The sequence below is a fragment of the Pollicipes pollicipes genome, unplaced genomic scaffold (genome assembly GCF_011947565.3).
Source record: "Pollicipes pollicipes isolate AB1234 unplaced genomic scaffold, Ppol_2.1 Scaffold_3087;HRSCAF=3621_pilon_pilon_pilon, whole genome shotgun sequence".
Classification (NCBI taxonomy): Eukaryota; Metazoa; Arthropoda; class Thecostraca; order Pollicipedomorpha; family Pollicipedidae; genus Pollicipes; species Pollicipes pollicipes.
The window spans coordinates 3,767,786-3,795,700 of NW_023596225.1; the positions used below are offsets into that span (position 1 = coordinate 3,767,786).

The 27,915-nt window shown below is 50.0% G+C and overlaps 1 protein-coding gene across 1 annotated transcript in view; it reads right to left on the reverse strand.

The window, feature by feature from the left end:
* Window positions 1-4,599: 4,599 nt before the first annotated feature.
* The window catches only part of LOC119114896 (ATP-dependent translocase ABCB1), a 37,014-nt gene continuing 13,698 nt past the window's right edge, over window positions 4,600-27,915 (reverse strand). The window contains exons 7-25 of the mRNA XM_037238953.1: window positions 24,658-24,782; window positions 22,685-22,874; window positions 21,436-21,544; window positions 21,004-21,119; window positions 20,688-20,813; window positions 20,059-20,214; window positions 19,629-19,847; window positions 18,493-18,712; window positions 16,151-16,326; window positions 15,586-15,747; window positions 15,072-15,176; window positions 14,618-14,779; window positions 13,531-13,740; window positions 13,118-13,247; window positions 11,802-11,913; window positions 11,147-11,303; window positions 7,725-7,922; window positions 7,301-7,428; window positions 4,600-6,226 (exon numbers count right to left, since the gene is read on the reverse strand). Coding sequence (XP_037094848.1) covers window positions 5,806-6,226; window positions 7,301-7,428; window positions 7,725-7,922; window positions 11,147-11,303; window positions 11,802-11,913; window positions 13,118-13,247; window positions 13,531-13,740; window positions 14,618-14,779; window positions 15,072-15,176; window positions 15,586-15,747; window positions 16,151-16,326; window positions 18,493-18,712; window positions 19,629-19,847; window positions 20,059-20,214; window positions 20,688-20,813; window positions 21,004-21,119; window positions 21,436-21,544; window positions 22,685-22,874; window positions 24,658-24,782 — 3,222 coding nt within the window. The 3' untranslated portion in view covers window positions 4,600-5,805. The remainder of the gene's footprint in view (window positions 6,227-7,300; window positions 7,429-7,724; window positions 7,923-11,146; window positions 11,304-11,801; window positions 11,914-13,117; window positions 13,248-13,530; window positions 13,741-14,617; window positions 14,780-15,071; window positions 15,177-15,585; window positions 15,748-16,150; window positions 16,327-18,492; window positions 18,713-19,628; window positions 19,848-20,058; window positions 20,215-20,687; window positions 20,814-21,003; window positions 21,120-21,435; window positions 21,545-22,684; window positions 22,875-24,657; window positions 24,783-27,915) is intronic.

A 27,915-nucleotide genomic window follows, 5' to 3' on the forward strand; every position in this document is an offset into this window, starting at 1 on the left:
TGTGCGGCCGGCATTTCACCATACAAACGGACCATAAGCCTCTCCTGGGCCTCCTTAGCAGTGACAAGCCGCTACCTCTCATGGTATCGACCAGAGTAGCCAGGTGGCGTCTCGTACTGCAGGCGTACCAGTATAAGCCGGTGTACGCCCCCTCAGCTCGGCAGGCAAACAGCGATGGACTGAGCCGCCTGCCACTGGCTGTCTGCCCGGCCAGCGTTCCGGATCCCGGAGGCATCGTCTGTCTCCTGGAGTCAATGGACCAGCTGATTCGTGCCGGTCAGGTCCGCCGGTGCACGAGCCGTGACCCAGTCTTGCCACGTGCTTATCAAGCAGCCATGGACGGCTGCTGGACGGTGCCGGCAGCTGATGGGATGGAGTCATTCTACCAGCGCCGTCTCGAACTCAGCGTTCAAAATGACAACCTTCTCTGGGGAAACCGCACTGTGGTGCTCTCTGCTCTGCGGAAGGCGATGCTCTCGCTCCTGCACCAAGGACACCCTGGCGTCGTGGCAATAAAGTAAAAGGCACGCGCGCACGTTTGGTGGCCCGGCATGGACGCAGCCATCGAGTCGACCGTGAGGAGCTGTCAGGCCTGTCAGCTGAACCGGCCCCAGGCCTCCCCGGTGGCGGAGAGCCCATGGCCGTACCCGGAGGCACCGTGGGACCGTCTGCACATGGACTATGCGGGACCGGTCGATGGAGCGATGATTCTGATCATCGTGGACGCCTACTCAAAGTGGATATCGGCGTATCCCACGACGGCGTCTACAGCAGAGGCGACGATTGAACGGTTGCGGATAGCCTTCTCAGAGCATGGTGTGCCGCGTGTGGTGGTGAGCGATAACGCGGCAGTGTTCACCGGTGGTAAGCTCCGTCGCTTTCTCACCGATATGGCGTGCAACATGATCTCCCCTCCTCTACATCCGAAGTCCAATGGTCAGGGCGAGAGTGCGGTCAAAGTGATCAAAACTGGTCTGAAGAAGCAGAGTGCTGGGTCGCTGCAGACGCGCCTGAGTCGGGTCCTGTTGCAGTAACGGACCACTCCTCACTCGACTACGGGCGTGTCGCCCGCGGAGCTGCTCCACGGCCGCCCGCTGACCACTCACCTGTCCCGGCTGCGGCCAGACTCCGCCCTGCTCAAACGTGTCCGCACCAAACAAGAGGGTCAAACACTGACGAACAACCGGCACTCGACCGCGGTGCGGCAGTTCGAGACTGGCGACCCGGTGTACGTGTCTGCGGTCGACCAGCGGCCCTGGCAGCCAGCGGTGGTGGTGGCGGTATCGGGCCGTCAGTGTGCCGTCCGGCTGCCGGACGGCCGCTGCTTCCGGCGACACGTTGATCACCTGCGGGCTCGGTCGCCGGGCAGCCCGTTGGTCGATAGTGGGATGGCAGTTCCCGCTTCGGAGTGTCCTCTGTCGCCGACGGCGGTCACAGTGAAGCGGTCGGGCCCCGGCTCTCCTGACAGAGAAGTGCGACCATGCTCTCCCTTTGCGGCCCTGGACCGGTAGGGTCGCGGGCGTGTGGTGCCCGCTCGTTATCAGCAATGTTATATCGCCATGTCGGATGGTCGGACGCGCTGTCAGTTGTGTGTTATTCTCGGACTCATTAATCTTACGATGGAGGAGGTGATATGTACATAGGTTGACTGCCAGCAGTCGCAACCAAGAGGTGTCGCCACTTACGCGGCGGAGTGCTTGATTACAACCGGGGTCGGGTGCTCAGCTCGGATCGGTGGGTTGTTCGGGAGTCTGGAATACAGAGCCGCACGCGGCTGGTGCGCCGAGCGAATTGTTTCATAGATCATCCGCGGATAGATCATCACCCCAAAATTAAAGACTGATTTTAAACTTGCAAACGTCAGAAAATTTACCACAGAAAGAACTAGCGTCCGTCAAACTGGTAACCGTCCTTTCAGCCCGCGTTTGACCTTGAAGGGTACCCTTGAGAGGTCAGGACTTTTTGACGAACACTGGTCCTTGCTGTAGCGAATATTCCGGTCCTGGAAGTTTTAAAATTGGCCGGTAGTTTAAGGCTATATAGAATTCCCAGTCCTTCGAGCCTGAGTTTGATCTTGGAGGGTGGCCTTGAGAGGTCATGACTTTCTGACGGACGCTAGTTCTTCCTGTGTTGAATATTTTGGTATTTGCAAGCTTAAAGTCGGCCGTTAATTTGAGGTGATATTGAGTTCCCCGTCACTTAAGCCTGAATTTGACCTTGGAGGATTACCTTGAGAGGTCAAGACATTTTGACGGACGCTAGTTCTTTCTTTGTTAAATATTCATATATTTGCAAACTTAAAATCGGCCGGTAATTTTGAGGTCACATGGAGTTCCCCGTTCCCCGTCCGTTTTTGAGCCTGAGTTTGACGTTGAAGGATGACCTTGAGAGGTCATGACTTTTTGACAGGCGGTATTTTTGTGGTTAATATTCTGATGTTTGCAAGTTTCGAATCAGCCGGTAATTTTTGGCTGATATTGAATTCCCTGTCATTTGGGCTCACGTTTGACCTTGAAGGGTCACCTTGAAAGGTCCGGACATTTCGATGGACGCTTGTTCTTTCTGCCGGGAATATTCTAATTTTTGTTCCTTTAAAATGGGCCGGTGGTTTTTGGGTGATATAGTGTTCCCCGTCCATTGAGCGTGAGTTTGGTGGGGAAAGATGACCTTGAGAGGTGGCGACGTTTTGACGGACCTAGCTCTCTAACTTGTGAATATTTGGATGTTTTTTAAGTTTAAAATCGGTGAGTAACTTTTGGGTGGTATTGAGTGCTTTGTTCCTTGCGCCCGCCTGACATTGAATGGTGACCTTGAGAGTTCAGAACTTTACTACGGACGCTAGCTTTCACGCTTGTGAATATTTTGATGTTCGGAGTTTGCGAATCGGTGCGTATTTTTGGGTGATATCAAGTTCCCCGTCCTTTGACCAAGCTTTTGACCTCGAAGGTCACATAATATTGTAAAATAAAGATCATTTTTTATGTTTTCGTGTCGTTATTCACCTTAAGATCTTCTTCAGAGAAATCGGAGCTAGACGCTGAATAAATCGCCGAATAAATCGCCAACTTCACGGAGATATATTATGTCGTTTCGCACTCTGACGTATGATAAGGACTTTGATTTAGCTCCTTACCTTTGCGTCGATTCTGCATGAATTTGAATATCCTACATTTATATCGAGTGAGCTGAAGTAGCAATCTTTAAGATCATTCGGTGCAGTTCATAGCCCTGCCGTTCCTAAAACCTAAACCCTTTCAGTTTTGAGCTGCAAGCCCGTAGAGTTTGCGGACTATTTCGGGACACTTTTCCTTCCAAGGTCACATAAGCATCCATGGCATTATGCTGACGTCATTCAAAGCGTGACGTTCCATTGGTCGTGCGGCGATCAAGGCTAATAATAATATAATTGTGCAGTCTTATCTGGCTTGACCACGATTTTCAGATATAAGGGCCATCAAATGGCTCACAATAAGCGTTGCGCAAGGCACGATGACGTCATCTTATAATGACGCATTGAGGGTCATATTTACTAAAATGGGAAGTTGTGTTGTCCACAGAAGTTTTTCCACTTTTCAGTATACCAATAGTTAGAGTAAGCTTGTTCCACCATATCTGATGCTCGTCTCAAAATCTTCGAATGTGAAACGTTCTCCTTAAGTAGCTTGTGTTATAACAAATCGCGCAATAAAATAAGCGTAATGAACGACTGATTGTCATCGACAGTGTACAACTTCAATACAATTTTAACCACAGAAGAGATATATGGTACGCGATCACTTCATTTCGAAGGATCTAGGTGTTGAATATTAGCACTGTATATTGGCCCGTATTGACACAGAATTTACAGTGTTCGCCAGGTCAAGTGGCAGCACAACTAAAACAAATGAAAGGAGATATTCTGACGTGAAGTATCAACCAAACTGTGTTCCTTCCTCCCATGTTCACGAAGGATCACCGATGAACTGGTTGAGTGCATGGTGCTCAAATGTTTTGCCAGAGACTGATTGGCCACAAATTGTATTCTCGATTTGGGAACAAAATAACTGTCAGCGTCGGCGAGGAAAAACAAACATATGGAAAGCAACAAAACCATAAAATGAGTTCAAACCGTTTAAACATGTCCACATATGCAGAACGCTGACCGATATAAGGATATAAAAATCTCCTCTGTGCAATACCTGCTGCACCCCAGAACGTGAACCACAGTGTACGCACCATTCAGCGCAACTGCAATATCACAAGAAGGGTGGGACTAGCGACTCCCACACTGAATAACAAAACATCACTCCATCACAAGGTGTTTTGCATCATAGGAAATCCTATACGAAGCGCGTGCACAACAGTCATGCACTTGTAATGCTACGAAAGGAATGCAGGTACCAAGTTAGACCCCAGAGATAGGAACACATCAGGACGTGCCGTCCGACTGGAAAATCCGACGCACGGCACGCAGACCACAGCAGCGCGCCTACAATGCTCAAGAGTGAATACCTGGAGGAATGAAGGCAGTACATCCCGCACTACAAGCAATCCTAGCCCCCCCCCCCTCACCTCACCTCACCTCACCTCACCTCACCTCACCTCACCTCACCTCACCTCACCTCACCGTGACCCGGTTGTAGTCTAGCAAATACCATCACCAACGACCGAACATGCTCACATGCAGGCTTGACCGCACCGCGAACAGTTTAACCTCGGCACTGAGGTCCAGCGAATCCAGCAGGTCTGGATGAACGGCCAATACAGCAGCGCGGTTGAGCTGCTCATCGCTGAAGGTGTAACGAAGCCAGCGCTTCACGCGTCAGAGCAGGCTGAACGTCCGCCTACCTGAACAGGCTGACTGTCCGCTTAGCTGACCAGGCTGAACGTCCGCTCAGCTGAGCAGGCTGGGCGTCCGCTCGGCTGATCAGGCTGAACGCCCACCCATCTGCACAGGCTGAATGCCCGCTTAGCTGACCAGGCTGAACATCCGTTCAGCTGAGCGAGTGGTCACAGGGGTCGTCAGGATGGGACAGAGAAGAATGGGAGCGACTGTCAGGACTTCTCCCAGCAGTGGCTCCTGCAGCAGGCCTGCAGGATCATCTAAAAACCCGACGAGTGCATCCCGTTCGCGCTACGTTCGCCAGCATTTCCACCTGACTTCGAAGCCGGTGCTCGTCCAAGTCGTGGAACTGGGCCGCTCCGGCTAGCGCCTGATGTCAGGAGAGCGCGCTCGGCCGTGGCCAGCATCAGCTCGTCGGACTTATACCGACCACGAACCTCACCGGTGAGGCAGTCCATAGCTTCCACATACACTTGCCTGTAGTCACCCTCATGACCCACATGGTGATGTGGCTCGGACACGTCGCCCAGACGTCGCGACGTCGCGCCGCCTGTCCCGCCTGAGCTCCGCCGGTTCGACGTCCAGGCGCGCGGCATCCCACGTCACGCGCTCCTAGAACCGCGAGAATGCCTCGTGCCGCGACAGCACGACCCCTCGCGCAGTGCCAACGAGTCAACGTTAGCGGACGCAGACCGGGTACATGCTTGAACCGATGGCATGACCGGTGTGGTAAGGTTCAGGAGCAGATGGGTCAGCCGCAAACCAAAGAAAAACTCGAAGATGAGCATCATCCGGCAGAGCCCGCTGGCGGTGCTCGCGACCTCCGGCCGAGGTCCTCGGTCGCTGATCAGCCCACCCACACACTGCAGCAGCGCACCGCACTCGCTGATAACAGATACCACACAGGCCTGGACGTCCAGCGTGTTGTGCAGAGGGGTCGGCTGGCCATGGAAACGGAAGCGACACATATGCACATCACAAAACTACGCCATCGTCTTGTACAGCTTATAATACATGCCCTTTTTCGACAAGAGCTCCTGGTGCGTTCCCTGCTCCACCACCCTCCCGTGGTGAATCACAGCTATTTTGTCAGCGTCCTGAATTGTCGACAGCCTGTGGGCTATCACCAGGCACGTTCGACCGCTGGCCGCGCGCTCTAACGCCTCCTGCACACACTTCTCACTCTCCGCGTCAAGCGCAGATGTCGCTTCGTCGAGCAGTAGTATGGCCGGTCGCCGAACGAGGGCGCGCGCAATGGCGATGCGCTGCTTCTGGCCGCCACTGAGCTGTGTGCTGCTGCTGCTGCCCAGCTGCGTCTCGTAGCCGGCGGGAAGGCTGGCCACGAAGCTATGTATGTTGGCGTCCCGGGCGGCCGCTATGATCTCCTCCATCGGCACCTCCCGGCTGCAGCAGCGTAAGGACGATGTCGGGTCACACGGAAAGACAAAACATGGTCTGGAGAAGCAGACTAACGGATTCGCAAAACTCCATGAGCTGCTAAGCAGCACATCATGCAATATTACGGTAGCGTAAAATTGTATGCGGTTGCACGTACCGAAGTGGACTATCATGCACGCGAAACATTTTCTTGTAGTGTCCAATTAATGCATACACAAAGCGTTCTCTTGCGAAGACCACGGGACAACGATGAGGATAGCTATGGGTGGCGCACCCGACAATCAGATATTCCGAGGATCATGTGACAGACGGCTCAAAGTGAGTCACCGGAATAAATCCTCCGGCGGCAGCGGAAGGTCATTACGTTATTTACAATCGCGGTAGTCATCTGTCTCAGGGTTCAGGAAAATTTGTAGCGAGGTGGCCGAAAATACCACCTGTGAGTGTGCTCCTCAAGGTGAAAAGCAAATGTACATCTAAACTGCGTCTCAGAAATCTAGAATACCCGGAAGGTTGTTCGGGGTGTTGAGGGGGAGATGAAAAATTGAGATTACGGTTGAATATGGACAGGTTACGGGACCATTTCAATCTTCGGTGACAAAAAAGCTCGGCAACACCTTGTATTTTCATGTGGGAGATACGGGTCAGACACTCGGTTGAAGTTATGGTATCTGGACGATACTATCTGGGACGCCGTCGCCACTGGCGTACCGTAAAGGCTAAATAATCTTAAAACCATCCTCATTTTTCACCAGCCAATTGACACCATCGCCACTTTAAATAACTGATGCATACAGTGACTGAAGTGTACAGTTTTTATTGGGAACGAATAGTATCGATAGTAAAAACAGGTATTTTGGGGGTTCCAAAACCTTTCAATTTGGGCAAAATGAGCTAGATACTTGTGTATGACACGATGGTGTTTGGAAAACGTCCGTCAACAAAACAAACCTGAGTAATGCCCGATCACCTAGATCGTGTGATACACCATCAACAAGTGCCGTAGAAACAGGCTTTGTTACAGGTTAGCAAAACACAGCAGCATCCCATCTGCACCGGTTCACAGGAAGGAACACTGACCTGTTGTCGCCGTACGCTATGTTTTCGCGGATGGTCTTGTCGAACAGCACGGGCTCTTGCGAGACGATACCGATGTTGGAGCGGAGCCAGCTCAGGTTAAGAGCAGACACGCTCTGGCCGTCCACTGTCTGCGGGCCACGACACAGAGTTTGACGCCGGCAGCGACGGACGTTATTGTGGCGGAACATTGTCGCACTACTCAAGTGATCTCATCGAGTCAGACAACTGGATACGGCTGGGACCCACGACCGGCAGAGACCTGTCCGGGGCATCGGGCATACAGGGCTTTAGCCTTATTCCCTTTGACGGAACAGGCCTGTCGCAGCATGGACACGGCAAGTCACTGGTCCAAAAATGGTCCACTTCCCTATCCCTCAGAATGAACGAGGGACTTTGGCCCTGTATCTTCTCCTGCGCATCTCACCACATCGCCTCCTTCAGGGTCGTAGAACCTCTCCAGCAGCTGGATACAGGTGGACTTGCCACAGCCGGAAGAGCCGACCAGAGCCACCTGCTGACCTGGACTGATCTCCAAACTGAGGTCACTCAGAACGGTCGCCTCCGGACGCGTCGGGTAACGGAACCTGACGCGATGCAGGCCTATCGTTCCAGTAACCTTCGGCTGAAGAGAAAGGCTTTGTTGTCAGACGATCATTGACGCAAATGACATGAGCCTGAGAAACCCTGTCCTGTCCAATATAATACCTGTGCCCACCCGCCACGTGTGCACAAGCGATCATAAGTGCACCTGCTCCAATCTCCCGCAATCTGAAAACCCACGCTAACGCCACACCTTTATACGCTGATACGATACTCAAGCGGCGAAAGCCCTGTCAAGCAATACCGAATACAATGGCCAGGCAGAGAAGGTGGGCAAAATCAACCCCCACTAAGCAAGACCGAGTAAAATAATTAAACACAAAAGGTGTACAACACATTGTTCCGATAACCATTGCTAGTTTCGTTTTGCACTGATTGGTGGCAATGCATACGCGAGAGTGACAGTCATTATTTAAATATTGTTTTCGTGTTCGTAGGTTTGGTTCAAACCTTTCAAACGGGTGACTGTGCGATCAGACCTCACGTTATACAATTATTATTGCATGATTTGGGGCGCCAACGGGGCTGGGGCTCGCCGGCCGTAGGCCAAGTCAGTAAGGGGCCAGTACCACCCTGAACAAGCCCGGCACGGGTGGACGGTGCCGACAACAAGTGCTCAAACCACCGAGCTACCGGAACGGACAAAGTTAATTTTTCGGAGATGTAGATTTGCACACCGCAGACGTCACGGCAATCGTGAGGTTGCGCACATAGCCCTGCGAGGCGCATAGCTTGTTTGAGAGAACTATTAATATTTAGAGGTCAGACAGAGGATAGACAGCTTTAGTCCTCAAAACATGGCGCAAATATCGCCTGGCGTAACATAACCCGCTGTATTGTTTAAGCTCCATCCGACATACACATGTGTAACCACTACACTCAGTGACAGAGAGCTGTCCGCGGCGACTGACAGAACGGAGCTTTCCTGCGGAGATACTCCACGTCATGACTGCAACTGCGCAAGGCTTTGGGAATTGCCCGACCAGACGTGCCCTCAGCCGGACGAAGATCGGTGCGGCAGGGGCGAGCGAGATCGAAGCGGCCCTCCCCCACAAACTCTCAGCCGGGATTCGGTCGGCAGGGAGCGGACGAAGATCAGCATGGCAGCGGCGAGCGAGATCGAGGCGGCCCTCCCCCACAAACCCTCAGCCGGGATTCGGTCTGCAGGGAGCGAGCGAAGATCAGCGTGGCAGCGGCCAGCGAGATCGAGGCGGCCCTCCCCCACAAAGGTAGGTTGATGGTTCATTGGAAAACAGGCTCGTCGAGGACGCGGCAAACGGACTTAAGTAGGATGGCGGTCAGGAGGAAAGCTCGTTGTCGAAGGCCAGCACAGGGAATCAGTCCATTTGTATAAAGACAAGACTGGCCTAAGCTCCAGGTTTCTCTAATAATTAGCTCACGGGTTTTTATGCTGCCAGTATCGACCTTCAGTGTACGACGAGGTGGGTACTGGATGAACGACGTTATCAATCAATCGAGGTTTCAGGCTGCGTTCTTGGTCGCAGCTGAAAAAGGTTAAGAAAAATCGGTACCACCGAAGTATGCTGGCAGCAGAACCTTTGCAGGACGAATTTGTTCTAGCCCATAGCGCTCACGTGTTAAAGGTCTGCTTTCCACGGAACTGTGGACAGAATTAGATCTTGCCAGTTTCGATGAAACCGGTACAACAAAGATTGCTTTATTGCCTTGCGTCGATTCAAAGGCTGTTCTTTTTGTGGGGAAGCTGGAGGTTTTTGGCTGGTTTCATGCGGCGTAACGCCGCGAATTTTTCGGCTTTAGAGCACGCCGCCGGATCTCAGTGGCAAAGTCGTGAGCGTGCTGGGTCCATAATATAAAGGCCGTGTGTTCGACACCGGCCAGTCCGAAGCATTTTTAGCAGTCGTGCCCCTATGAAAAATGTTGAATTGTTTACTGCCAGTCTCAACACACTTTAAGTGTAATGCAGTCCGCAATTCCTTGAGCCACTTTAAAAAAGGACATGATGCTTACGCACAACTCTAAAAACATTTACCACTGTAACATTTGCACCTCGCTGGATCTGTTCGCAGGCCGACACACATTTCGTGGAATGTGAAGTTTTAGTAAACAATTGCACACCTACTGCATTTCTAGAATCGCATTGAATTTAAACATGGGATAAGATGATTTATAAAAAAGCTTCAAATCTTTGCAAACACCACCACTAGAAGATTACCAAAATAATACATTATCCGAGCTCCCACATCTCAACACCCCATACATCTCTAGTGCAGGCCTGCTTATCGGGTGCTAGGATGTACAAGCTCGTATAATTACTTATTTCAACGTTTTGTTTTGGAGCAGTCTGCATCGATTCGGAACATTTTCTGGACCAACGTGCTCGTTTTGAAAATAAAATTATTTTGCTAAGATGTTTTCACTTGTGATAATTATACGTTTGCCGGATTATCTCGTTTACCCGGGGTCTCCTGGTATAATGCTTAGATAAATTATTATTTTGGCATATCTTTATTCTCAGTGCTTGCAAAGATTGGGAACATTTTCTTCATCAAGTGTCTTGTTCTGCAAACATATTTGTCCTAGGCCGTTTTCACTCGTGCCCATGGGCACAACTTGAAGCGTTGAGGATTGAAAATATAGCCAATGCTCGTTTGCTAACCTCTCAGTACCTCTTCGCATAATAAAGGTGGATGATATTCACCATAAAATATCTGAACTCAGCCTAACATGCATCCTTTATGCATTCCTGACATGCATTTCTAGCATGCATACTTAAATAGCCTAAGTACCTGTGCCCGGTAAAAGGTATTACTTTCATTCAATACATGCCTAAGGAATTACCGCATTTTCCTGCTGTATGCAATGCAATATTTCATATTGCACGCGTTGCAGCCTTACCACTGCAATATTTCCACGATACAACAGCCCAGTGCATCAGTGGCACACCAGATCTATAGTGCCGTTCTTTCTGGGAGACGACCTGGTACCAATGGACAGTTAGTACCCTGTCGTAACCCTTCAGCTATAGGAACGCCAAAATTAACAGCAATGTAATCCAAAAATGGTGAATGCTTTTGTACCTGTCTTTTCGGGGGAAGTTCGAGTGATCCCGAATATTGGCGTACTGATTTACGCATCACAATATCCATTGAATGTCAATATTTTCCCAACCTTATAACATTCCACAACTAAGAGCACAGCTCAAATCACCTTCCCATGGCAGCAAATTCCTCCCCACCGCTGCGGAGCAAAACACCAGATCATTACCAAAGTGACTCCGCCAGCGAGCGAGCTGTCGATGGCCGGCTTCCTCTCCAGCAGGGCGAAGATGCGCTTGGCGGCGCCGAACGCCTTGCTGAAGTCGGGTGAGAAGGCGACCACCGATCCCACCACCATCGTGCCGTAGATGAGGCTCTCGCTGACCCTGCGTCCGGTGTGAGGTTTTGATTATAGGACACAAGGAACGACTAAATGTATTTTCTTACAAACGGTTGTGCGGCGCACGTGGTCCCGTAAGCAACCAATCATGGGGTGATAACGAGTGAAGTGACCATGCAGTGCCAGTTGCCATAGCGCCAGCTGAGAACGTGGCCCTTGGTGGTCGAAAGGAGTTAGTCAAGCGAGAATCAAATGGACAAAGGAGGTCATGAGCGGATAATTGTGTGGCGCTGAATCGTGAAAGCCCCCTCCCTGAAGTCACCACCGCGGTGAGATTTTTTTGACACGTATTGAAATAAATTGCTGCCTGCACTAGTATTTGCCATGTTTCCAATCGCCAGTCCCACGGTAATATTCATTTGGCTTTTCCACACATATACATCACAAAATGTGACTGAAAAAACACAAGATGCCATTGCACCGACCGCTTCTCACTTCACATGCATGTCCGTACAATTATGAAGCAGGAACTAACAGGACTCACATGAACAGGCTGGCGTACGGCAGGGTCCCATCGAGGATCAGGGGCTTGGCTACGCCGAAGACAGCCGCGTACGCCAGCGTAGGCACGCTCTGGGCCGCGCCGTACACCAGACCTGAAATACAACGGGCTCTAATGACGCCGTCGATAGCAAACTTTCCCGTCGCGCAATCGATGACAGCAACGCGGCTACCTCTAAGAAAGAATGTGATGACAAGTAAAGCAACAAAAGCAGTAGATGGATGGTTCAGCAATTTGCTCACAATCGCGACGCATGCAGCACACTGCTATCGACCAAACATAAGGAGAATGACGGTTTTAGTTAATTATTGCACATGCAGCCCATCGAAGTCACTATGGTTGTAAACCTTGTGTTGATGTTGACACACACTTATACCCAGCTTACACTTACACTTACATTGTATTCGTCTTAGTAGCTACATGTCACAGAACGAGTGGTTTGGAGCGTCGTGTGCGCTGATGCATCGCCCATGGCACTGGCTATTCAGCTGGATCAAAACTTACATTTTTCTCCGACAATTTACGGCCATATCTGGCAATATATGGCATGCGCTCAAACGGCAACAGTTCGGATTTCAGAACATCAGACCATGTGGCTTCAAGGCACGTCTTATGAAGGGGACCTGGAGGGAAGCGTTGCAACATGCGTTTGAGTGAATGTTGGTCATACACGGCTTTGAAGTGTCCGGAACGATGGTCCGAAGTACGACAGAGCAATACCAAACACGTGCGGCTCAGGGCGCCGCTTAGTCCCCAGGTACGTGCTTGGTTTGTTCTCAGCCAAAAAAGGCCGTCGCAATTCAATGCGATTTTAAATTAAGACAGAGCAGAGAAGACAAAGAAGCGCTTTGCAATGCCCTGTTTCTGTTTGGTTTGTTTCTTTGCTTGTTTGTTCCTTTTTGGCGCGACTGAGGCAGGATGAAAGCCGCATGACGCAGATAACAGTCCCAGCCATGCTTCGCATGGGAATCGATTCAGTTGAAACTGGCGAAAATGGGTGGGGAAAAATTAAGTTGGATTAGTTTCACAAAGCAAAAACACGAGCTCACGCATTGTTGAATTAAATTGTGTAATCATATGAGCCGAGAACAAGCCGATTTTCGTTGATTTCTAGATTCTTGAGTCGTTGAGAAATAGCACGTGTCGGTCTCGCCAAGTTTGTGTGAGCTGTGTCCATACAGCGCAAATCAAAATTGCATAGATTCATGTCACGTGAAAGGCATGAAAACGACGGGAAACCAGGCCCAGAATTCTACAAGCTACCAAAGGGTCGGCGCGTCCTTTATATCAGCCGCTACCTCTCACGAAAGCCTTCTTGATGTACTTGCGGCGCGTTGTTCGCAGAAGCGCTGCGTACTGATCAGAAACCAGCTCTTCCAAGCCTAAACCGGCCACAGTGCGGATGTTGGAGATCGCCTCTACGGCGATCTGAAAGTTGCATAGTAAGTTAGACTAAGCTGTCTACTTCACTACCGTACAAGCTTGCACGTAACCTGTCTGATAAGGTGTTTGTACGTTGAACACAACTTGACGGAAATATTTCAACATTCGTAATGAAAAAGCAGCATATGTTCCCTCAAAGGACTCAGGTCAATGAAAGACAAATTGAAGGGGCACACAGTACAAGAAGCCACAGGGGCAGAGCCGTAATGGTCTGGGTATCCTCCCAGGTTCCTGGTCACCTGGCAAAGCTGACAAACCCACTGGTTACCTGATTGCCGCTCTCCTGGTTAAACAGGTCTTCGTCCATGCTGCCATGCATCTGCTCGATGTAACCCTCCATGTACGTGGCCACTAAGCAGAGCGGCACGAAGGGCAGTGCGGCTAGCGCCAGCTTCCAGCTCAGCACGAACGCCAGCACCGCACCCAGCAGCACAGTGAATAACGCCCGCGTGATATTGCCCAGCCGGGTGCCAGTGGCCTGGGGGAAGTCATTACAACATAATTAGTGAGCATGTGAAGTGAGCTAAAGTGAGCTTTTTGCAGTTTTTACGTTTTATCAGATCAAATGCGTCCGATTCCGTAATCGGACGCGTCCATAATATAAACAAACGTATATATTATAAGTTATATTAGTACATATTATATGTAATGCCAGTTTACTCGAGATCCTTCTGCATAGCTCAGAGTTTCGGTTTGAAGGAGTCGCCCCTGCGGGAGAAATCTTATTGGAATGCCCGCGGACCACTTTGAAAGCAATATATTGCATTTGCCCTGTTTGCCCCAGGATGTACGTTCCATAACGTAGTCTGTAAATCCTCTCTTGCCATGTCAGTTTAATCGATACATTCCTACCTCATGAATGGATGATGGCAAAACATAATCAATACAAGTAAAAAAGGTTGATGTTTTACCCATCTCCTGCTTTGTGCTCACATTATTTAGGTTAGCAAGGCTAACAGAAATATCCTTTAGGTCCATACGTCAAAATAACAAGGCTTTATTACAACTGGCAGCATCTTTTCCACTCATTTCACCTTGAAATCGAGTGTCGTTCCCGTTCGTAAATGCAAGCGCCATGTGTTCCGCCCAAAATGGCAGATAAGCGGTGTACAACTTCACGCATTAGTTGAATTAAGCGGCTGCTGATATTTATGTGGGTCCCGCCGCCGTGTTGCGACGTCCAGTCCCAGTGGCAGAGACAACGGCCCAGTGCACGTAAGACATCTACGCTCGTTTGAGATTACGGCATCAGCGGTAACCCTCCTTACTTCCGCACATCTGTGGTGACTAGGGTTTTGGTATAAAAGGAGAAGACCCAAGAATGAGCACATAGTGAGGGAGCCTCATGCACTCACCCCCTGGAGGCTTGAGGCGTCACCAGATAGCCTGGCGCACAGAGCTCCCACTGTATTCTTCGCATTATCATAGAATGAGACCTCCTGTCGCAGCAGAGCTGCGAATGTCAGCTTCCGCACGCGCGTCGTAAGCCGCTCCCCGGCTATGCCGAACATGAGAATCTGCAAAGTTTCGAAGCTTTAAACACGTTTAAAAACATTTTTACCACCACAGTAGATATTCACACCCTGCGCAATCATAAGACACGACAACATCAACAACATAAATTGTTGTATAATCTTCCTAAACTGTATGGTTCACCAGGAAGAAATCGCGCAGCGTGTCAGCGTTTAAATCAAGGAAGTCGGCAACCAAACCAAACGAGCCCCACCATTTTGAGAACAGGAAGGGCAATGGGGCTCGGGCTTCGGGTCGACGTGACGTTTTCTCACCATTACCTGCCCACGCAATTACCTCCGTGAAAGAAGCGAGGAAGGTGACGACTCCAGCTGACAGGAACAGAAGTGAGTAGGACCGGGCGTTGGCCATTGCTTCCTCCGGATCTCCCAGCGACAGGTTCTGCGAAAATACAAATACCAAGACGTCATCAGTTGTTGGTGCCTTGTGATCAGCGCTGTTTCCTCCCGCGCTATATGTAGCTCCCCTTCCGCTTTCTCTTTCAATAATTCGCAACGCATTCAAACACAGTGACTGATAACACCTCTTAACCAAACAACTCCGTTTAGTTTTATTCCACGACGCTACTTGCATCACTAGATTCATGCGCAAGCCGTTATGGACTGCGAGTATACATTTATCAAGCTCGTGCTGGCCTCCCGTCCACACGGGTACAAGATATCATCCGACATTCACAAGAGAACAATATGTGGTTTCCAGGTTATCTGTTAAGTTTTTTTCTTATCTGATCAGCTTTTTTCCCTGTTCCATAGTTTGAAGCCTGGCGCATTGTCCAACATTCTGCACGTACTCCCAGCACAATGCCCATCAATATGGCGTATCCAGGAATGGCGGCGCCCATGACGGCGGCGCCCAGCACTCCTAGCAGCAGGAACGGCCACTCCTTGGAGTTCAGGGTCAGGATACGCCAGCCGGACACAGGCGCCAGCTTGTCCTCCTCGTCCTCCGACGGCTGCGGAGGTGGCACGCGGTGTCGGTCAGAGACACACCGACTGCAGTGGTGGTGGCATGAGCTACTGACCACGGACTCTCTCGTGACACAGAGTTCGGGAACAACACTGCTCTCGTGCTGCACGGCACCGAACACTGTCAGCTTAAAAACTGTAACAACAGACTGTTTGGTTCTGCAAGCTCAACTCTTCTGCCCTATCTTGCCATTCGGAGCTGTAAAACGACGAAGCTTTGTCGGTTGCGCTGGTCACGCATTTGAAAAGCCGATGACGCATGGGCAGGACAAATCTCAGGATACTATGGGGACTTTCGTGGGACTCCGAACCGACACAATATGATCAGCATGGTGCCCGATGCAATTAACATGTTTCTATAAAAACTTAAACCATCATGCGTATACGTACCGCAGTGAGCGACTCGTGCCTGCCCTTGCCGCTGGCGGAACGGAAGGCCTGCGCCGCTCCGTTGGCCTCCACACTGTCGGCGACGCCGTCTGTGTGGTCCGATGTCGAGGACGACACGGTCCGCAGCCTGACGCGGCCGGCAGCGGACGGCTGGCGTGCCGACTGCAGGTCACCCACTGGCAACACACACCGGCCGGTGAGTCACCGACACCGCATTACGGCAGGACCAGGTGTGCGCAGCCCGACTCACACCAGGTAGTAAGTGGCCATACAGTTGGTAACCAAAAAATACCACATGCGAGGGCGCAAAGGCCGAATGGCTAGAGCGTCGGACTCCTTCGTGGGGACTCTCGGTTCTAATCGCTGTTGTGTCACGACCCCCTGAACGGTAGTATGGGCGTGGCAGTCGCTGGCGCTCCATAAAAGGGTCGAGACGACGTGCGTCGCATCCCCTAGAAAAACACAGGCTTCGCAGTTCTCCAACATTACAGGCAAGTCCCACACATCACAGACTGCAGCTATTTGGTCTGAATTGCGTGGGCTATTTAAGGAAATGACCTACATTTGAAGATATTGAGACAATGCATCAAATATAATGGCATAGGCTCGGTTGTAACTACTGGTATGTTTTTGAGCGCGAAAGGTTACTCTAGGCAACATAATTTTACCACGGAATAAATATTCTCCTCAAGACGACATCGTTTGATTGTGTTATAAAGCATTTTTACGACGTTTGGGTCGCTGTCAAACTGAACGTGCGAAATTGCTACTGTAGTGGACGGGCTGACTCACTTGCAGTACTTTGACTTGTCAAGAGGTGTCGTATTAATCTGTGCGTTCTTTGCGGAGCCCAAATATCGCTGCGCACGCGTGTTCTGGTCCTTTCTCGTGAGCGAAATTTGGCTGCTCTCATAATTGCATACTTGTCCGTAGTCTTATATTGTGCACTCGCTTTCGCACGCTCTGCTATGGTGCTGTTCTTAAAGAGAGTCCCACCCTTGAGGTCATATTTTAAAAACATACTCCACGGACTAGTTAGGTCTCATAAAAACACAGGGTAGTGCCCTTGGAGCACCGGCAAGACAATGAGGATATCAATTTGAATTGCTCTCGAGTCCAAATTACGCCGCCAACGCTTTGTAACAGCACTACATTTCTTCCCTGCAGTCACCACCACCGTCGTCATGACATCCACCGTGCACAATTCTACTGGTGCAAATAAAAGAACATCTGTGATTGGCTCAGCGAACAAGAGCTTGTTACTGAGGGGCACATTGGTTGAAGTTTTAACTGGTGCGTCACATGGATCATGTAGTATTCCCATTCCCAAAGCCAAAGTGCGCGTCGAAAAAAGTCAGTGTGGTACGCGCCATGGAGAAGAAATCAAGACCATGTTGCAACGTTTCGTTGAAATCGCGGGATAGTGCCTGCATGCTCGCATGTATTTTTGTCTAAACTGACTTTCAAGCATTTGTCGCATTTATTACTTAGCCTTTTGACACATTAGCGTGTTGCAAACACGACAGAACACACGTTGGAAGAAGCGGGGTAAATTACATGTATTACTTTCATAATGATGAGCAGGGCGTCAAGTGAAATTTTTCCCGCAGGGCAACTACTTCAAATCGAAACTCTAGGCTATTCAGAATACTTTCAAGAAAACTGGTGTTATTGATCAATTCGTGCACATCAGAGGTAACAGCAAGTGAAAAGTACAAAAAGGTGGGTCACCCTCAAGCTTATTCAATTCCTGGTCTTATTCCCGTCTAGCTCGCACCACTACCCAAATTTCTGTATGCTATAGGGTAAAGCCTGACGATAAAATCTGAAGTCCGTTGATGCCGGAAATGGTGCTTAAGTACGGCAGACACGAATGACTCAATGATAATGTTTTCATCGGCCTTGAACACATTTTTTATACGGTTACCCAAGAGCATGTAACTAGCAGTGCCCCTCCTTCTACATGTCCAATGGGGCGTCAGCATTCCCGTAACGTTTCTGCGGCATTCATCATACATACCCTAATGACCCTGAAATAGTCTGCACGAAATAGTCTGTCCAAGTTCGTGGGCGTCAAGCTCGGAACCCAGAGTTTTTTTTTAGCCTTAAAACTGGCAAGGTTGTAACCTGTTGTGAGTGATGTTCCTTTTAAGACGTAAAGACGCGCACAAAAAATCAAGAATCAAGAATCAAAAATCAATCAATCCCTCACCCATGACGTAATTCACGCTACAAGTTCTTACCCGTGCAGCTATGTGCCCCGGAAAGGTTACATAGCTCCGATCCATACGCAGCACTCATAACAGACACATTAGAGTTGCGCAAAACAATCTTCTCCATACCGGTTTCCTCGAACTCCTCGTCTTCTTGCTCATCGTCGTCGTCCGCTTTGATGCCGGTCTGCCTGGTAACCAGACTATAATAGACGCCCTGTTGCTGCATCAGCTGCTCGTGGGAACCCATCTCGGCTACCTTGCCGTCCTTCAGGGTGCAGATGAGGTCAGCCGTCCTCACCGTTGACAGGCGGTGGGCCACAACGATGGTGGTCCGGCCGGAGCGCGCCTGCGCGGACAGCAGATGGTCAGCGGCACATCTACAGTCCGCAGCAGACCGGCGATACAGGCCGGCCGGCCCTGTCCAGCGGTGCACCATGCATGGCAGCATATATATATATATATATATATATATATATATATATATATATATATATATATATATATACATATGTATATGAATGTGTGTATACACATTACACTGACCACGCGGGGCACCATCCATCTCAGAAACAAGCCGTCGCCACCCGGTCCCAGCGCCTGTCAGGCGACGTTGCAGACCGGAGTTCACTTGGGTCAAAGCATATTGGAGTCGAGCAAACGGACACAGTACAACTGACCGCAATGTCCCCACAAATAACCGGACCAAAGTATGTGCGGTCTGTCCGCGACGACGTGACCACTTGGCGGCGGTTTCATGTAGTAACGGAGCGCTTGTGAACTTAAAACAGCTTAAGCCCACTTCTAATACGTGGCCTACGTGGTTGCACCGTATTGCATAGGGGAAAAAACGAACAATAATATGAAGGGATTCTTTGGTCGCTTTCTTACCGGCCCAGCAACAGACTGCATACGAAATGGAAATTCTGAGTGACTGTATCACAGAGCGCAAGACGTCTCCGGCACCACATAGAGCACAGTACCAATGTAAGCCTCTCCCCCTTCTGAAAAACATTGTTCGTGACTAACACAGTGTAGTCTACCACCACGAGCCTTTACGAACCTTGTTTTCAGTATTACGCCTTTTCGCCAGGCAAGTCGTGGCCTCTTCCGCATTTTCACAGTTACGAAAATAACGCGCACTTATTGGTGCCTGAGCAAAATTAAGCATAAGCCATAAGGTGCAATTCAACTTGATTTTGTCACCACGAAATTGATTTAGCAACGACTATGCATGGAGTGATTGGGGATGTACTATACCGTACCCGGTCCAGGGCCGACTGCACGAGCGCCTCGCTTTGGAGGTCCAACGCCGACGTGGCCTCATCCAGCAGGAACACCTTCGGGTTACGGACCAGGGCGCGAGCGATAGCGATCCGCTGCTTCTGACCGCCGCTCAGCTGCGCTCCCTTCTGGCCCACCATGGTGTCGAACTTTTGTGGCAGGTCCTGGATAAAATCGAAGGCGTTCGCCTCCTTCGCCGCCTGCGACCCAACAGTGACGTCAGCCGACGGCCGGCGTTGCGCTTGACAACGTACCACAAGGACGATCGTTATGGCAACAGGCGACGGTAACACATTTATAGCGTAGCACCAAAGCCGGTAATGGCAAATGCCTCGGTTCTGAACTGCTCTCTTATCTAGTGAACATCTTCACTCCACCTCGTTTGGTGCATGCAGAGTTGAGCATGTTCACCTGCTCAATGTCCCGCATGGTGCAGTGGAGTGCGCCGTATCGAATATTCTCGGCGATTGTGGTACCGAAAAGAACGGGCTCCTGGGAGACGACGCCGATCTGCCGCCTCAGCCAGGAGACGTTCAGCTCGCTCAAGCTCCGTCCGTCCAACAAAACCTGTCCGAAAGCAAGCAACCGCTTCAAATAGTTGGAAGAGCTCCTCATTCGGATATGGCTGGCCGCAGTGCTCAGACAGACAGGCTAACCCATCCGTAACCCATCCAACTATATGGGGCATTGCGGAGCAGTCGCGCAGTTGTGCCACCAAATGCGACAAACGTAATTATTGTATTTTTTGTCGTTTTTTTTTTTGGAAGGGAAATTTCTCAGCAGTGGATTGGAGAAAACTGCTTATCAGTTGCATCACATGGCTGATTGACGAACAACTGTTCACAACATCCTGGTCCATGAATCATCATGTTTGTTGTCAAAAATTGTATTGAAACGAATGAAAATACAGAAGAACTCAATGAAAACTAAATATGTTGATTTTTAACTTCTTTCAGGCGCTACCTACGGTAAAAATCAAAAAGCGCGTCTGAGCCCTCCCCCTTTTCCACCCGTTGTCTGCGCCTATAATTTCCACAAACCTGTCCTTGCAGCGGGTCATAAAACCTCTGTATCAGCTGAATACAGGTGGACTTGCCGCAGCCAGAGCTGCCCACTAGAGCCACCGTCTGTCCCGGTCGAACGGTGAAGCTCATGCCACGCAGAACCTGTGCAGCACAACACGAGAGCGCATCGTCAGCACCCCATGTTCATTCCATCGAAGCCTGTTTTCAGAAATGCCGCACTTCTACATCCAACTTGCGGGAAGCAAGATGACAATGACATGGAGTTCACGAAGCATGTAACGATGTACAGGAAGCAGAAAATGAAGACAGATGACAAAATACATATTCTGACTTGCGTGTCTGGTCGACTTGGGTAGTTGAAGTACACATCCTTCAGCTCGAGCACGCCTTCTACGTTATCAGGCTTGGCCCCACTCTGATCGCTGGGGTCGATCTTAGACTTGTGTTCTGTAGAAAACAACAGCGGTAAGGATACCCACGAGAAACGACGCTGCACCATACTGTAAGCGCCATGGATTGCGATGCCAACACAATCAAAGACAATGGTTCCATAAGACCTTTGCTAAGGAAGTATGGGAGTGGAGAAACGATAGGCTAGCTGAAGCGACAGTCACACTGGCGGAAAACATTAAAATTCTCAAATTCTTGTCGCATGACACGAAAGGGCATAAGACCGTGAACGGGACGTCAATCTATGATTACAATACAGCAGCCTGGTTAGAGCACTCCACAGAATGGTGTCTTCCGGAGGCGGCGGGCTCACCGATCACAGAGTAAACAGTGGCGGCGGCTCCTCGTGCCGCCGATAGGGCCTCCATGTGCGGCACCGCCTGCCCCACGGTCATGGCTCCTATGAGAATGCCGAAGAATACCTGAAAAGTACTTTGTCACTGACCATACCCGTAGTGCCACCCATACTCCTTCTGACGCCTCACAGTAACAGATAACGGCGGGTCGGGCGAGGTCAAACTTCGACTTTACGGTTAATATCCATGCGCGAAGGCAGATGTGCAGGGAAACGACGGAGCCTCAGTCCGTGCCAAGGCGGCGAGATCAATCAAACTTACACTGCTTTGCTCAATTTTAGAGCTCTTGGTACACCTTTCAACCATGCCCCAAACCGGCTTTGCGCCACAGCCCCTCCCCCCCTCCCCTCCCTCCAGGATCCGGTGCCGGAGACGCCTCCGCTCATATCCCTATGAACGGTTCATTAACAAAATGCCATTTGTCTTGTTGGCGTAGCTGATTTCTGGCCCGGATAAGCCACATATACCCCACATCTGCACGGCACCTTACAAATGCTGCCAGATTAGAATCGCAATGTCAGTAGGCGCGCCCACTGACCAGCGTCCCAGCGTCTCGGAGGAAATGCTCCACATTTGTGAGGGGTTTTGAGCGACATAGCCATTTTTTTCAAATAATTTGCTGCAGTCGATAGGGTCGCAGCTCAGCACTCTTGTTCGTAGGAGTTTTTGTTGTAGCGCTAATGTCGAGGAACCCTTCTTGCGACCTAAAACTCTCTAGTTTCTGAGGTACATGTCCGCAAAGATATGCAGGCTATTTCATGACCATTCAGGTACGCTTGACGTCATAGCAACATCATGCAAATCCTGGCATCCTATACAACATGCGGCGTTCAAGGCAAAAAGCAATATTGCCGTCGATATGTTCAGATCTGACGCCCGTGAGCACGATTTCCAAACATAGCTGACGTTAGTTGGCTCTCCATCAATGTTTGGCAAGCTGTGTAAGTTTCAATAACGAATCAAGTTTTACGATAAGTAATGTGAGATGTTTGGCATAATTGCTAGTCATTTCGAAAATAAGACTTGCAATAGTTAACACCGTTCAGGACTTTTTAGCCGCCTGGTCATCCCTACCGGACTTGAAAGTGCACAAGATGTCGAGACAGGAGACCTTGAAGTCGGGGCTTACAATGACGTGGATGCTTATCGTTGAAATATGGGCACTCCACACTATAGGTGTGCAAGACGTCACCCTGATGTACTCACGACGGTGATATTTCCGGCCGTGTACAGTCCGTCGCCCGCCTGTCGAGACTCCAGCACCAGCTTGGTGCCGTACCAGAAGGCCAGCGCGAAAGAGCTGAACTCCACCAGCCACGCCAGGCCGACACCCAGACCGGTGACGGCGCTGCGCCGCACCATCGCCTGGCGCGCGCCCTGGAGACGCTCAGCGAACCTGTCCCGAGCGGCCACACGGGGCGCCATTACCACTACGATAAACGGCGGCATAAACTCGTGGCACCAATACCATTACGACAAACGGCGGTACCGGATGTGGCGCCGACGCAACATTAGCTCCTCATTGCCCTGCAGCACAGAGCAGAGAGGGATCAGAAGGCCGTGTATCGCACCCTTCCCCCCCCCCCCCCCCCCATTCCCCGAACGATCGCATATGTCTGCCAGCTGATGGCGTCACGACGGCGCCCGATGCACGCCAGCGTCTCCAGCTTCCGTGCGATTATTGCTCATTTTCACCGTCCGTTGGCGGTTTTGCAACCCGCACGAGCGACACCAATTACATTGTCATACAAACTTCATTTCTGGCTCTGTCTCAAAACAGGGGCAAATATGGTTTGACGTATGCTTGGGTGGGGGCGGGGGATATACCCGCGAAGGTTTCCAGAATGATTTCCGAACAGTGCGCCGCAGCCGCGCCACATAATACATCTGTAGAGAATTATAAAGCGGGTATTGTGGTGTAAAAAAATTAGATGAACCATGTAAGATCGCTACCCTATGGCAGGTCGAATTCGGGCCGTGGCTAACAGAAAAGGGAATTTCTAAGGAATCGCTCAATGTGATACAATAAAGGAGTGTTAGACAAAGCCACACATATCTGAGATAGTTTTCTAGGAAACAAACCAAGCGAATCTAGAATTACAACTATTGTCATTAACGTAGGGTCAGGTATGAAATTCAGATCGTCCAAACTAACCTGCGATTTTACTCGAGCTTAGTCTGAAGGGTAGTTACTTATGCTCATTTTAAATTTATTAATGACGGGGATCACACAGACATGTTCCATGAGCGCTTTAAGGGTCAGAGTAGGTTCACTGACCTAAAGCGACCCAGGCAACCTTTTGTTTGTATGAACATACCGTCAAGCGTTATCCCTGACGCTTATTTGAATAGCAAAATAGAAGCACTATCGTAGGCATTTCACCACTTTAGCCTTATAAAGGGCGAACAAGGTCACTGACCCTAATAGGACACCACTGACATTTTGCTTAAAATAAGCATCTAACTTCAGCACGGGGATGTCTGGGGCGCTCAAGACACCAATGTGGAGTGACTTTGTTTGACCTTATCCGAGTCCAAGGACATGACCTCGAGGCCTCAAATTTTGACGTAGGTGAATTAAAATACGGGATAACCCACCCTGTGTATTTGGTGTCTCTTGCTACTTTGTTTCTTAAGATCTCAAGGGGGTTAAATTACGCCCCACCCCCACCCCCACCCCATCCGAGCGGGGAGTATTCAACCGACAACCCGGCGCGTGTGTTGCCATGCAGTGGCCAGGGGAGCATTCATTGTGTATCGCTCGGCCCCCATCGCCATTTCACCAACCTCAGCCATACGCGCGTGGGAGCGGAGGGGTGAAGGCGGAAAGACTGCATGTCTGCCGTCCGAAGGCAAAAAGGCCAAGTGCCATCAGGCATGTTGTTCAGGAGAAACACTTGAAGGCTTTGTCGCATACTACAAGTTTGTGTGCTTGGAGAAATCCATTTGGACGCACTTTAAACGCAACTTTGCTCCAAATGTTGACTTAACGTCATAAGATGCAGCTCTTCCAGCTGCATTGAATAAAATCACTCACTTTATTTCCAAAAAATGGCGCTTAGGCCTTCATGCGTTTGGACGGCAGATGAGAAAGGCTTCCAGTCATCTATCGTGCGTGGGATTTTGTGCAGCACTACATCCACCGGAAAGCAATCGGCAAGTTTGAAATCGAAACTGACCTTTGCGTGTCGCTCTGTTCGCCGCCGAAGGCCTTCACGGTTCGAATGGCTCCTATCACCTCTTCGGCCACCGATCCGGCTTGGCTGTACGCATCCGCCTCTTTTTGAGCGTAGCTGGCCTGAAGCTAAACAGCAACGGGGTATGTCCAGTTGGTTACAACATCTCTGGTTCAGCATATGGAAGCCGACGGGTGTCATTGCAGAGCATTTGATGCTAGTGCTGTGGGACAGCCGGGCTCCATGGCAGGCCGGCGTGGAACGCTGCGGCGCGGCCCGGCCAGATGGTGGGGTGCACGCGGTGGCTTTGTGGCGGCGCCAGACCTGTGATTAATTCACTCTCATACGTGTAAAGAATCGACTTAGACACAAAATGGCTGGGAACCAAATCCAGATCCGAATCAAACTTGGTTTTCAAATTGTCGTTCGAATCGACGGTTGACAGTGATTACAGAAAATGTCGATGCACAGTATTGACACCAAGCGACGCTATTGATGCCTAAAATGTTGCTACTGCCGAAAATGGAAACTCACCAGGGAGTTTGCACACTTTTAGGGAATTGGCAAATTCCCTTGATGATTCGCTGTGATTTGTGTGATCCTTGGTGCAAGGATGGTTTAATGTTACAGTATCTTGCATCTGCGTCGGATACAAGTCAGCTGCTTTGAATGCCCCTATCGAATTCGTTCAAAGTAGATCACGCAAGTGTCCTTCTCCGTCCTTCAAAATATTCGATTTAGTCAACACTGACACAAACTAAAAGGTCGGAATGTAAGGTCGACTCCATGCATTGTACGCACCCCTCTGTCACTTGGAGGTTTACGTGAAGATCAAGCTTGCAGTCCATCTAACAATGACATTTTGGAAGAGCGTAGCAAGCATGAATATTGCGCTTGGACCGTCATTTTAAAATGCGGTTATGAATGGAGCAGTTTAAAGCGGAAGGTACTGTAACATTTTGGGTTGTTTCTTCTAGCTGATATGGGTCACAATGGCCGGCAACTTATCCATCGTGGAACAGGTTTACGGAGCAGCTTTGTTCTGGCTGCTGTAAGCGATAAAACGGTAAGCCATTATTCCGGTCTCTGATAGATGTTCAAAACGTAGTTTAATGCGTGATTAAGGCAGTCGTTTTTCGGCATCATTGCTATTCACCGATCCGTTGCATTATGTCCTTACCAAACACACAGTAGGATTGCTATGCTAGACTAAGGCCAGGCTGAAGGATTCCCAGTGCTGATCCAGGTCATGACCTGGGGCCATTTGGACGAGAAGTGAGGCGGCAGCCAGCATGCCGCTGATGAGGAGCGTTCGGTCAGCAGCGGTCCCGTCAGCCAGTCGGCACCTCGGCCTGGTGATTGGCTAATCCCAGCGGACAGCCTCGGCCTCGTCATTGGCGGAGAGCCCGTCGCGATGTCCCGTGAGATGTTCGAAAAAAAGACTAGGGGTGCATGGTTATCTACTGAGAGAAGAACTAATTATCTTGTCATTTCTGCTGATTATGAGGAAAGATAATTTTTCTCAAAAACGAACGCAAGTAAAGAATATCCCACGACACCTCAACACTTCTGTTGAGCGAGAGCTTAGGACTTGGTTTATCATGGCATTGCCTACAAGGTAATTAGAAAACGACACGAGGCTGGAAATCATGCGAGTTAAATATTTTTTGCAGCTATTAACGAGTGCCATATATCTCATTTCCTGCGAAATCAAGAAAGACAAAGAATTTGCGTACATTTCGACTTACCAAGATCACCTCACAACGTCCGTTAACTTGCGGGCAATGAAAACAAAGCAACCAAAGAAGAAGCCTACCATATCCTGGGTATTTTCTGTTTGCTTGGAGCGCCAGCCATTTGGCAGAGTGACAACGGACAAGAATTTACCAGCAGCGTCATCTTCGAGAGCACTGCGCTGTGGCCGACGTTGAAGACTGCATGGAAAGACATGACATTCACAGTCCCAGGTTACTTGTTTTCATAATCGATTATTGTACCCCTAACCACCATGCGGGCAGCGAAGTGGCTCATGTTCATTTATGCTTTCTGAGCAGCAAGCAAAATTGTCGCATCACCAATAACTATGTATTTGCATTGACAGTGATAGAGATGCTGATCAGTTATTTACAAACCGCTTTTAAGTGCTTCTTATGATGTAACTGACCCGCAAATGATTTGGCAGTCGACGTTAAATTGTATCATAGTCGGTGCTTTTGTTTTAGGTATGCACTTGGCGTATTTCAGGCATGCACTTGGTCAGGTAGGCGTATGTGCTCGACTCATCCACCGTTAATTCTTAGGAATCCATCGAACGGGCGCACCGAACCGTTGAAGAAAAGTTCAGCTGCTGGATGGAGGAGAACCGAACCCGGCACTGGCCTTAGAGACTGCGTTTCGTGTAGTGGCAAATAAACACTCATGTATGAACATAACCGTTGAAAGCATTGAAAGTGCTCAGCAGTACTCATCTGGTTACAGCGATCCGCGATCAACGGCGTGATGCGTAATTGGTTATGTAGTTTTGCGGCCTTGGATGCCCACCGTGAATGGCATAAACATTCAGATGTATCTGCGTGTTGTTTTGTGCAAAACCCGTTTAAAATTTATATAGGTGGGTGTCGGCTTCTTTGGCAACATAACCGTGCGGCTGCTAGAGTTCTTGCCGTCTTTATGCAAGCGAAACGTTAGCCACTAATAATTAACGAGACGCCTTAAATTGTGCGCCGCCCACCTCCTTGTCACATCCTGGTTTGATTCAATGGCACCGAGTTTGTAGTAGTCCATATCTCATCCTACACACAGCAAATGTTTAAACCTAAGCCAGCTGGTCAATGTTTTCCCCCTCTGGTAGCTTGCACCGTTTTATTCGCCGCATCACGACGCATTTTGTGCTTGCACAGGTAAACGAAGGCGTCGGCGGGAGCCCACACGCCACAGCCTTCAGCTGTCAGCCACGAGTGGACCTCGAATCGACCGCTGTGCCCCACCATTGTCTGCCGCCGTGCGGTGACAGGACCTGCGGATGACTTCCGACCCTTCGACCAGCTGGCTCGTCGCAGCCAGCTAAAATTCAACGCGTCAACCATTCGGATTGCATGCGCTAAGAGCAATATGAACTACGGCTAAAGCAGTGAAGTGGGGATTGCCTTTGTCTGGCCCGCAATAATGAGTTGGCCTGCCGTCTTTAATTTGCCTTAAAACTGAATAATGGGATCAGAGGAAGAGCACATACACATGAGGAACAGTACTCATCATGCCAGT